The sequence below is a fragment of the Schistocerca cancellata genome, chromosome 1, assembly GCF_023864275.1.
Source record: "Schistocerca cancellata isolate TAMUIC-IGC-003103 chromosome 1, iqSchCanc2.1, whole genome shotgun sequence".
In the NCBI taxonomy this organism is placed as follows: Eukaryota; Metazoa; Arthropoda; class Insecta; order Orthoptera; family Acrididae; genus Schistocerca; species Schistocerca cancellata.
This window is the reverse complement of record NC_064626.1, coordinates 121,438,411-121,451,261: the sequence shown is the minus strand read 5'-3', so window position 1 is coordinate 121,451,261 and position 12,851 is coordinate 121,438,411. Positions and strand designations below refer to the sequence as shown.

General features: G+C 37.4%; 1 protein-coding gene across 7 annotated transcripts in view; it reads left to right on the top strand.

Moving 5' to 3' along the window:
• LOC126166701 (arfGAP with SH3 domain, ANK repeat and PH domain-containing protein) overlaps nucleotides 1-12,851 on the top strand; it is a 304,337-nt gene that overhangs the window by 213,763 nt on the left and 77,723 nt on the right. For all 7 annotated transcript variants that reach the window (XM_049920429.1, XM_049920425.1, XM_049920428.1 and 4 more), the window contains exons 6-9: nucleotides 3,496-3,775; nucleotides 4,662-4,889; nucleotides 8,211-8,430; nucleotides 11,063-11,243. In XM_049920429.1, coding sequence (XP_049776386.1) covers nucleotides 3,496-3,775; nucleotides 4,662-4,889; nucleotides 8,211-8,430; nucleotides 11,063-11,243 — 909 coding nt within the window. The remainder of the gene's footprint in view (nucleotides 1-3,495; nucleotides 3,776-4,661; nucleotides 4,890-8,210; nucleotides 8,431-11,062; nucleotides 11,244-12,851) is intronic.

Below are 12,851 nucleotides of genomic sequence, written 5' to 3'. Positions count from 1 at the left end.
CATCAGTATGTTGACCCTTCACATGAATTTCTGCATTTTGTAGTTCTGTGGCAACTTTGTATTGATAACACCAAGTCCCATCACCTGTAATGATTTTTTCCAGAAAAGAATTGTCTGTCTTTTGCATTTCACTGAAGTCATGGCAGGTGACCATGTGTCGTCATTTTTGTTTAGGGTCAATGTGTGCAGGACAGATTTTGCACACACATTCTGGAGAATGTCTTGAACACATGGTTTAGAGATGTTGCTTCATTGTGATTTGTGACACATAAATGTTGGCACACTACAGTCACATATCCACTGCTTAACGCGTCTTGTTGCCTACTTACTGGAAGAACACAAATATGTTGTTTTCATAGTCAAGCTGCCACCATAGTTACTGTGCTGATGTCACTTCTATGCCAGGAATAAAGCCAGTCCATTGAACTTTTTGAACTGATGATGTATATAGGAACAACAATAAACTGGACAAAAGTAGCTTTTTGTAAATGGCATGAGCTTAAGCTGCTGTCTGTCAGTGTGCACAACTGTAATTACAGCTAGGCTTCTTATTTTGGATCAGAAGAGGTGCCCACTTAAAACAGTGAGCATTCGTCCCATACCCTAATCACAAAATTGGGACATACAACTAGATTGTGGAATTTCACCCTTTGAGTAATTTATAATCATACACTTTCACAAATGACTGTTGCTTCTTTTTGTGTGTATGACGTATTACTGGGCCTTGATATATCTGTTGCTATTAATTACACCACAGCATTATTTTGAAGTAGCATTTGTTACATTCAATTTACACCTATAAATAATGCATCAAATGAAAGAGAGTTCAAACAGTTTTTCTTACAAGTGTTCAATTTTGAGCACCTTTCATCACACATCAATTTGACTGCTGAGTTCTTCCCAAACGTTGATCTGTGTGTCCAGAGTAAGTGTTGCAGCAATGCTGTTTTTAAAGTCAGATATACCAGCTGGTAGTGGAGGCACATACACATGATTGTTTATAAACTGCCAAAGGTAAAAATCTCATGGCTTCAAATCTTGTTTGAAAATGGAGGTTCATACAAAATGCACTCTGTCACCTGACCACTTTTGCCTAATCCAGTGGTACATCATTTAACCAACCACATACTGAGTTATGCCAGCAAGGTTATGCCACCATCTTGCTGACAAATAAAGTACTGTGGTTCAGCTTCTTCCAGTTGAGGGAAGAGCCATAGTTCTAGCGCATCAAGATAAGAAACACCAGTTACCGTTGCTTCGTCAAAAAAGAAAGGCCAATAAACTTTCTGCTGGGATATACCACAAAAACCATTGAATTTGTGAGGTTTAATTGCAACTGTACCATTCCATGGAGATTTTTGCTCCTCAGATGCTTATATCGTGTGTATTCACATTTCTACTTAGGTGAAAAGACAGGTCATCACTGAAGATGACAAATCAGGAAAATCTTTATCAACATACAGCAACCTTTCTTACAAAATTGGCACATAAATTGTAGTCTATAGGCCTTAGCAATTGTAACAACTGCATACAATAAGGACATAGTTGTAAGTGTTGCCTTAAAAGTCTTCACCCAGGTGTCTCTGGAATTGCTAATTCACGACTAGCCTCCCAAACTGATTTCTTGAACTTACCCGTGAAAGACTGTCACTCACTAAGCATGCTCTTCAGTCATTATCGGTTGTTCCATTCTCTTCCCTTTGTGCACGGGTATACAAACAAAACCTTTTGAGTTGCTCTTTCATTTGATTTATTATTTATACCTGTAAGTTGAGTGTAATAAATACTGCAAAGCCTTAAAAGCCACATATTCATTTTGAATTACCCTTTATTTTTGTTCTGATCAGAGAATACATTTTAAAAACCTGAAAGTAGATGTGCTGCATTTGATAGATAATTCATTGAATAGATTCTGATGGATAGTGCTTCAATTATGCAATTAGGTTTTCTATTTAGTGTTTAATGGTGCATTGTTATTAATCACAGGTAAGATGTGTAATGTGTAAGAACTACAGTTTGTTCTATGTTGTGACAATCCCGGAGATAACAGCAGCATTATTTTTTTTTTCTTTTTATGATAGGTCAGCTGTGGAAAAATGTTGCATTAAGTGAAAAATACAATTTGTCAAATTCACTGAGATTGTTAGAGTTTGTCAAGGGAAGGACAGGTGGGAACAAGGGAAAAATGTTAGTGAATTATAGTATTTCACATGCAGTGGAGGGGCAAGATTGTCAGAGTTCTCTCCAAACAATTGATCACCTGAGATGTAAGATACATGCAGTTACCCAGTGAAGAAACCACTGTTACTTCAACAAACATTCTGACTGTAGTTGATGTGAAAGTGAAAGCAATAATTTTAACTTTCATTTTCAGTAGATTGAAGTAGAGCTGAGAGGTTATGTTGAGACAAATGAAAATTTGTGGTAGATTGAGAGTCGAACGCAGATTTCTTTCCTTTCATAACCATTCATGTTTACTGTAATGCTACCTGAGCATAACCAGGCATAACCAACAGGCCTGACTCAGATTTTTATTGTTCCTGATGTTTCCGCAAAAAAATTAGGAGGAATCTCTTGTGGTGCATGGGAATAGCACCATTGGGGAATTTATTTGGATAAGTGCTGGAGTTTCTTGCTACAGGACCAATGCTCACAATAAGCTGGAGATACAGGTTCAAATTCCCATCTGGCATAAATATATGTTTGTCATTTTGGGTTCAGGTTTTCAGAAATGATTTCACTGATACCATTTCATTTATGTGAGTTTAATGCACTTGGTGATGTATGGCTCTTAAGTGTAGGGGCAAACATCACCAGTTCTGTGTCTACATCTATGCTCTATAAACCTCTGTGAAGTGCATGGCAGAGGGTACACCCCACTTTAAAGTTATTAGGGTTTTTTCTTGTTCCATTCAGGTATGGAGCATGGGTAAAATGATTGTTTGAATGCCTCTGTGCTTGCTGTAATTAATCTAACATTATCCTCATGATCCCTATGGGAGTATGTTTGTGGGTGAACTAGCAGGGATCATATGATAAGTTAGGATTTTGTACAAACTTTAAGCTGCTGCTCGATGTTAGATTGGTTCATAAAATACTAGTGAATTACAGTCATACTTTTCTACTCTACACACTTGCTAGTGGTGAAAAATTTCTTAAAGTGAATTATAATTATTTAATTTTAGATATCTGTTGTGATTCTGAAAGTGCTTATAGGACTTAGACAGTAAATTATGAAGTGGATTAGCAAAATTTGCTTTTATCCCATAGTGACACAGAGCATACCAACTACTGTTGCAAGATTTTTGAGAATACGTTCAGCAATGGCTTTCTAAAATACATTATAATATTTAAAAAAGTATTTATGAATCCATTAACATAAAACCTGGTTTCATTGATTCATTGTGTAATTTTCAATAGTTACTGAATTACAGATATTTTATGTATTTGTAAAATCTGTGATGAATTTAGTTTATGCACTTGGATACATTTCAGTCCAGCGTGTCTTCAGTGAGTGCAGAGAAGGGTGGTGGCTATTCGTTGCACCAGATGCAAGGTGACAAGCAGCACGGGGTGACCCGGACGGGCCACCTGTTAAAGAAGTCGGAGGGAAAGATGCGTCGTGTGTGGCAGAAGAGGAGGTGCCGTGTGACCGCTGAGGGATTTCTCGAGATCTGCCATGCAGACGAAACTAAGCCACCCACCAGGGTGAACCTTCTGACCTGCCAGATGAAGCTGGTGCCCGACGACAGGCGCTGCTTTGACCTCATCTCTTGTAAGATGGCCACAAAATTCTCATGATTGTCTTTTGTCTGAGCTCAGTGATTGTTACATTGAAAATACATGATGCATTAGGTTTTTTCTTACTGTCTCCCCAAGGGAGGCTACATAAGAGCAGTTTTATGTATGAAATGTGTAGAAATGATACATAAAACTTTCTAGGGAGCCTCCAGTGTAATGGACTTGCCTTTGTGAAGCTTTAAGAAAAGAAAATTGGACCTTTCTGAATTTTCAGATAATATACATTTCTGCTAATTAATATCATGGCTCAACAAGTAAGACGTTCTATGTTGTGATATGATCCATGTGGTAAAATGTATTAAGTTCATTTGTACCTTCCATACAGTGTCAAAAAAGTCTTACATGGATTTGCCTGTTCATTTTGGGATCAAAGATACATACGACATATATTCACCAAGTGGACGATTACTTAAGGCAGCAGCAATGCTGCAGGTGATTTTGCACTGCTGTCACTGGTTTGAACTATTTGAATGGCATCATTATTCAAGGTTCCCTGAATTCTTCTGCTACTTATCTTAAACTTCAGTTAAAATCCTTTGGGAGAGTCTGCAAACTGAGATGTCTCACATAAAGTCTAATCAATCTTTAGAGCCATCATTTCAGTGGTTTTGCTCACTAGAGTTATGTTTAACCTACATTTCTTTATTTGTATTTGAACAGCAATAGAAAAGAGGCTGGAGCTACTAGTTTTTTCCCTCTGTGTTTGCTGATTCTTACTTAATGTTCATGCAGCAAGATGGATGTAATTATTCAGTAGACTCTTACCACTGTTTTATTGTCTTTTTTATGTATTTTGTGATAAAATACTTTGCTCTCCGCAGGTGCACAAAATGTTTTAGAGGTACAAATAAATTTTTCAGACAACAGAACATACCATTTCCAAGCAGAAGATGAGGCAGATCAGCGAGCATGGATGTCTGTGCTGGTGAACTGTAAAGAAGGAGCACTCATGCGTGCATTTGACGACAGCGGCCGTGGTGGCAGTGAGCGGCTGAACCCAGGCCTGGTGGAGCTGCAGCAGGCCATCATCAGATTTGTGCAGAGGCTACCCGGCAACGAACGCTGTTGTGACTGCAGCTCTCAGAACGGTAGTCCTATCACGTTACCCTGATTATTTTGTGTTGTCTCCACACACACACACACACACACACACACACACACACACACACACACAGACTCTCTTCCCCCCCCCCCTCTCTCTCTCTCTCTCTCTCTCTCTCTCTCTCTCTCTCTCTCTCTCTCTGTCTGTCATTTTTGCCAATGTATGCTTCCCAGGTTCTGATACAATGTCTCATACTTTACGATGAGATCAACTTTTTCCTGCCCACTGCTGGATGATGCAAACCAGGGTTTTAGTGTGTCATGAGACATTCTCAGAGTATTGCTGAGTGGTAAATTTTATCTTTATTTGCTAAATAATAAGTCCAGGATAAAAATAAATCACAACAGTTCCTGACTTGTGCATAACAACATGCGGTCCTCAGGATGTTTTTCCTCATTTATGACTCGCTTTGCATGTAATGTGATCTAGAATAAAATGCAGATGAAGGGGAATGGAGGTGCTTCATTTCAGTTCATCAACTGATATACTAATTTTGCAGCTCAGGCTTCTTTGTTGTTATACTGATACTGATATGGAACATAAAAGCATAGAGAAAAGTCTTGTCTTACTATAAATTATTTCCAACCAGAAGTCTGTTATCAATGTATCTGCCATCAGTAGCTGAGGTTACTAATGTAAGCTGGTGTACTGATGCTCAACTTGGTAGTACATGATTCAAATCCTAATGATGAAAACATATTCATCATTAGTATTGGGCTGGCAAGGGTGGACTGGGTCTCAGCATACATTCCGTGATTACCAGATGCTATACACACATGCTAAGTCAAGTTTTCAGGAAGTTCTCCACTGTCTCCCATTGAATGAGAGCATGTGACACTGTGGATTGTGCTCTGTATCTCAGATAGACATGATAAGCTGTGTGGCATCATTGATGCTGTTTGAGAACAGCAGCTTTGTGTTGGCAAGTGGTTCATCTACCTTCCCTTAAATCTCAAATATTCTAGACTAATCAACTTCAAATTTTTACATGATTCTCTAATAAACATTTGGTCAACCATAGGCTATAAATTTTTTAATGTTTATTGTATATAAATATATACATAATACAGGGTATCCCAAAATAATGTATACACTCTTTAAAACTGAACATCTCTTTAATGAAAGGGGTTAGAAATACAATTTTAGTGGTGTTAGGTGCCTCATGGTCCGACTTAAGGTGGTAAATGTTCAAACGGTGCCCGTCAATTGCAATACAACATCAGCAATGACTTACAACTGAGCAACATGTAAATTTTATTGTTTCCAACGGAATAGCATCACAAGCTTGCTCAATTTGCTCTCTAAGATCATCCAGTGTGTGTGGTCTCATAGCGCAAACTGCGTTCTTGAGAGTACCCCACAGAAAGAAGTCTAGAGAAGTTAAACCTGGAGATTGGGTGGGGTACTCCACACTCCATGTTTGTCCTATCCATCTGGCAGGGAATGTACAATTGAGAAATGCCCTCACATCCAGGTGAAAGTGAGATGTCACCCCATTCTGCTGAAGGTAATAATCTTCATTTACAAACACAACACTAAGACCAGGAGTTACCATTTCCAACATTTCTGAGTAGGGGTCACCCTTGACAGTGTTGTCAAAGAAGTACAGCCTGATTAATCCTCCAGAAGACAGACCACACCAGACTGTTACTCCTGGTAGAGTAACATGTATTTGCTCAGTTACATATGGATTCTCCCTTGCCCAGCACATGCAGTTATGGTGGTTAATTGTTCCACCAAGTTTAAATGTCACTTCATCTGACCAAAGAATTCAATCTTGGAAACATTGCTCTTCTTCACATCTGTTAATGAACCAATCACAAAATTCAGTTCACCTATGAGGATCATCCTCGTTAAGAGCACGAAGAAAGCTTGGAATTTAAGGCATTTTAAACAATAATGAACAGGTTTTCTCTTAAAAATGACTGTGGGAAAAAAGTGGTGTGTTGTGCTGGGAAAATGTGCCATTTTCTTTCTTGCAGTTAGTTTTAACTATGGCTTCAGGGCATTTCAAGTATTGGACAAATTATTTCTTCTCTATATCTCCTTATACAGGATGATTCAGCTGCCCCTACCTCTGGATCTTACGCAAGTCACTACACTTTCAAGTACAGCATGCAAGATTTTCAGATTCTCTTGTTCCCTTTGTGCAATGTATTAGACCTGCAGAAAAAATTAACAGAATATTTTTGTAGGGAATTTAATTCATTTAAATTTTGTACTGGGATGTGTTTTCACTAGAGGCTGTGGCTTTCAAAATATTAAAGAGAAACATACGAAAGAGACAATCAAACAAAGTTTTCTTGAATAGCTTGAAAAACTGTGGCCTCTGGCATATCCCAGTATAAAATTTAACTACATTAAATTACCTGCAAAAAGATCCTGTTCATTTTTTCTATAGGGCCAATAGTTCGTGTGTAGCACCTTTCAGGTGGTATCTGAAGGTGTTGCAGGCTGCATACAACCCAGTGATAGGGCAGCTGAATCATCCTGTATATAATTTTAAACAAAAATTTTATACACAACAACATATTGTTTTGTTTTCTTCTCCGCAGTAAGTTTTAACAGAAAATAGGGGGAGAAGGAGTTTAGGACATACATTCTTATTGAATTAAGACTGGAATACTGCTGCAGCACTGAATCATCTAAAACTTTGTAATCCAGATTAAAACTATGTGAGATACTGTCACTGAAGCTACTATCCTCACAGACCCAGCAGCTGGAGAGGTCTTTTCAACACACCATACCCCAATTATTCCAACTGACTTACCCATTCATTTTAAGCAACTTCAGTTCCCAACCATTTGCAATACCAATAAACAAGTCTCATGGGCAGAGAGAAGGGTGAAGAGGGGGGGGGGGGGGGGGTGAAGATGGAGAGAGATGGGGAGGAGGCAGAGCTGGACAAAGAGAGATGATACAGGAGGAGAGGGACAGAAAGAACTAGGGGGAGAAGGAGTTTAGGACATACGTGCAATTATTTATCAGTTGCGAAGCATTGTCGGGTTTGCTGTTCATCAGTAAAAACACAAATTTACAACTGTACGACACACACACACACACACACACACACACACACACACACACACACACACACACACACACATTTTATGGAGTAGTTTATTAACAAACAATTGAGGCACTCATTCCAGAATTGTAAAGAATCTGCCAAAAGCAATGTTTTCAAATTTATAACATTAATCGATGAAGTTGTACGAAGTCTGCAAGCTCTCTCACTATGTTTAATGTAACATCTGTTGAATTAAAACAGATTAGATTCTATTAATTTGTTGTTGGTATTTTTCAGATGCTACATGGTTGTCAACAAATTTTGGCATCATAGTTTGTATAGAATGTTCTGGAATACACCGAGACCTCGGTGTTCATATTTCTCGGATACAGTCATTAACATTAGATAATGTAGGAACATCACAATTACTTTTAGCTAGGAACATGACAAACAATAGGTTTAATGAAGTAATGGAAGCCAGGCTTAGGTCTTCAAAATTGAACCCCAACAGTACAATGTAAGTATAATTATGTTCATCTTGACCACATATTATAACAACTCTGCTGTTGTATTCATTCTTAACTTAAATTTACATTGTAGTGGTAAAAGCAAATTGTGAACCCTTAAGGAACAAACGAAGAAATTTTTTATTAAAATATGCAAGTGCTTGTGCACTACTACATCTTGGGAAGTGGAGTTGGGAAATGTTAATGATGAAGAGGTCACTTCTAAAGAAGTTATGCACTTCATCAGACCCAGCTGTAGTGCAGTTAATGGGTCCACAATTATCTTTTAAAGGACCTTCAGGGTTTCAGTGCTAAGAAGAGAATGAAAGTAGAGAGTAAATGACTTCAGTAGAGGTCATTTGACAACCAGCTGCCTTAGTACCAAAGAAAAAGGGAACCAATAAATACAGTGGATACAAGCCAATTAGCCTCATTTCACAGGCAACCAAAATTATATTGAAACGTAAAATAAAGGAAAACCAGCCACTCACCTACAGTGGATTGATGTGTGGCACACATATAAACATAAAACAGAAAATAGTGTTCACATTAACTTTCAAGCTCTTGCTCTGTCTCTAGTAAGCACGTTCACACACACAACCACACTGACATCCAAACACACACTCCTGGGGCCACTTGTGCGTATTCAGACCGCTATAGGTGAGTCTGTTGGCTTTTCCTTATTTTACGTATTATTCCATTCAAGAATTTCAATTGTTGTTATACAAAGTTACATTAAGTATCATGAATAATAGATTGGCAAAGTAACAGAGGAGAATTTGGCTGAGGAGCAGTTTGGGTTTAGAAGGAATACAAGCACAAGAGATGCAGTGGAACTCTTGCGAATTTAGAGAAGGAGGCCTACTGATGAGGAAGAGACTTACACAGCCATATGTTTTATAGACATGTAAAGGCATTTGTCAGTCTGGTTTGAGCTAAACTTACAACTATAATGAGGGAAAAGAGTGGGCTGGAAAACCAGGACACTTATAAAAATATTACATTTAAATAAAAAAAGTGGCAGTGGGAATGAGAGGAAAAATTACCAGTTGGACTGAATAAGGAAACACTGTAAGAGAAAATTACTGTCTACCCCCTATCTTTTTCAGTATACACTAAGAAATAGGTCTGAGCATTGCCCACTAGATAATAAAGGGGTAAAAATTGAAGAAAGAACAATATTGTGTTTGAGGTTTGCAGATGAAATGGTCCTTTTAGCAAAGGATGAAAAAGAATTGCAGGAAATAGTGCAAGTCATTGAAACAGCTATGAAATGAAAATTAATACAAAGAAAATAAAAGCAATGGTACAGGGAGGAAATAAAAAGGTAAGGGTAATGGTAAAAGGAGAAAAATTAGTATATGTGTAGAGACTTAAATACCTAGAAAGCAGAATGTAAAATGACTAGAAGTGTGGCATAAAAATTAAAATCAGGATACCACTGGCAAAAAGAGCCATTTTGAAAGAAAAGGGGAGTGTTCTTTGCAGCAATGTTGATATAGATTTGAGGAAAACACTGATAAAATGTTCTGTATGTACTGTCCTCCTGTATGTTACTGAAATGTGAAAAATAAGGAAGAAAGGTACAGATAGACCTGAGGCTTTTGAAATGTGGATATGGTGAAGAATGGAAAAAATAAGTTGATGGATAATATGAATAATGAGGAAATATGGAGAAGAGTGAGAGAAGAGAGAGAATTTCCGAGTATTATAAAAAGAAGGAAAAGAAACTGGATAAAGTATTTTAAAGAAGGAGAGGCTTATAAAAATAGTCCCAGAACAATCTATGGTAAGGAAGAGGAGGTAAATGAGGAAGAAATTTCAGATTCTCGCTGAGGTGTTGAATAGCAGCAAGTACGCCAACATTAAAAAAGGAAGTTATGGACCACTAGATGTGCAGATACAGGGGACATACTAGTTCAGCAGAAAACATGATGATGATGATGATGATGATGATGATGATGATGATGAGTGCAGTTTAATGTAAGTGGGGGTTGAGTAGATACATGAGAAGAACACAATGTGCTGAAATACTGTGAGTAGACTGTGTTAGAGGTTTCAGTCATTTGTCATGATTCTCTTTTATTAATTCTGAATGGGACTTTTGTCATTTATACTCATGAGAATGACTTGTACAATATACAATAAACAGTTTGGCTATCATGCCACACAATTTTCTCCAGTCAGTGTTCATTGTTTCATTGATACATGGACTGATAACTGTTTTTCTCTTTTGTTTTGCTTTAACTATGAAAAAAATCAACTATAGCTTTAACTGACAATAATTTAGCGGCATTACAATAAATAATGACCAGTGTAGCCTCAAGAGACCCAGACTGGTTGATCTTTAACATGTTTGCTGTGGAGAAACGTGATGTGAGTGGATGATTTTGAGATGTTATCCCTTCCCTCTCGCACAGCATGAAAAAAAGGCAATTGCACAAGTATAGGTAATATATGTGTGCCGACACTTTATATGTAATGAATGAACTTTAATGTTGCTGACTGAAAAAAGGACTGCAAGATACTCCTTAATAATTCATAAATGAAAAAGTCAGAAATTGTAAATATCTTTTTTAAAGAAAACTATAATCTTTCTTGCAGATTAATTTCATAATCCTAAAAAATTTATTTTTCCTATAGGGAAGAGAGGTATGACTATATTCGTGCTAAGTATGTGGAGAAGAAATTTGTTGAACGTACATGCTCAGATGAGTGTGATCTCCTGAGTGAACTGGAACATGCAGTGAACAATAAAAGTCTGTACAATTTACTTCAAGTTTTTGCAGAAGGAGTTGATCTTTCTGCACCATTACCATCCAGTGTAAGTAGGTTTTCAAGCTACTGTGTTGTCATTTGCATTTGTGCATATTGTTGTTTTGCATTAGAGGTGTCTTTTATTTCTTTTTATTATTAACTGGCTTTTGGTTCCATGACCATACAGCCAACCATAGTGTTCCTCTAGTGTGTGAACAACAGTAAAACTGTGAGAAAGGAAGGCAACTAATGCAAACTCAATGATGAGGTACCATCACAGGTTCCAGTCTTTCTACATATACCTTTGTACTTTATTCTACAATTAAAATTATTCTGGAACATTGTAATATCAACTACAATAATCCTTAGCTTTTTGTATTTTGCTGGAAATCAATACTTCTCTCTCAGAGAGAGAGAGAGAGAGAGAGAGAGAGAGAGAGAGAGAGAGAGAGAGGGGTGTGAGATTAGTATTTTTTTTTTTTCTAATATAAGTATCTATGTATCAGTTTCCAGCAAAATTCCAAAAGTATTATTGTAGTTGATATTACAGTGTTTTATGTATATATATTCGCCACTTGCTTCTGTCTGTATGTTCGAACTAATCTCGTGGAGTTTGATCCAGTTTTGACTTACAGACTTGTTTATGAGGGAGGTTGTGTATATAATTTTATTAATGTTTCATGGAAATTGGCTGAACTGTGAAGAATTAAATTCCATCTCCACTATGAAAATAATGGCCTTTCCATCTAGCTGTACAGCTGCTACATTTCCATACAACTGCAAAGCTTGAGCAGACTCCAATTCAGGCCTGTTGGTCTACCAGTGAAGTGCATGTCTGCAAACCCAAAGGACATGGGATCAAATTTTGGTCAGACCACAGATTTTTCACTGTCTTTTAACCTGGCATTCCCCTCTCATTGATGGGGAGATTCACCAGAAGCAGAACATGATTTGGATTCCATGTTAAAGTGAAGGTATCCTTTTAAAGAGTAGAATCAAAGTAAAACTTGATAGACTAGTAATAAAGTGTGTGCCTGGTAATGGACACGTCATGGGTTTGAATCTTGGGTGGACCATGAATGTTTTTAACCTTCTTTTATAACCTGGCAATCACACCTGGGGGAAAAAAAAATACATTTTTCAGATTCCACTTTAAACTGTGGGTTGCCTTTTTCCCAGTTGTCTAGTGAGATGTAATTCACTGAAGTGACATCCAACTGAAACACTTACCTGAGGACATGAAGGAATCTGTACATATATACGTACATTCTTCTTCTATACATGTTATGAATCAAAGTTCCCCACTGCCTTTTTCTGTGTTTATATGAAGGCTAATCCTAGGATCTACTCTAGGGATTTTGATTAGGTTTTCACTAATAGATACACTGATGCACAAGGAAGGTTTGTGTATATAATTTATAAATGTTGGGTGCAAATTGGCTGAATTGTGGTGTGTTACAGTCCCCCACCACATTTTTCTATCTGTATATGGAGGCTACTCTTAGGAACATCTGTACAGATTTTGATACTCACTGCACAGTGGCAGGACTGCCATGTTGACAATTGAGCAGCTGCAGAGTGATCATATTAAGTTACCTGATGTTGTTATCTACTTTTTTAACTATAACTCTGCACCATGCTTCTTAAACAAAATTACTTTTACATGAGCCAAATT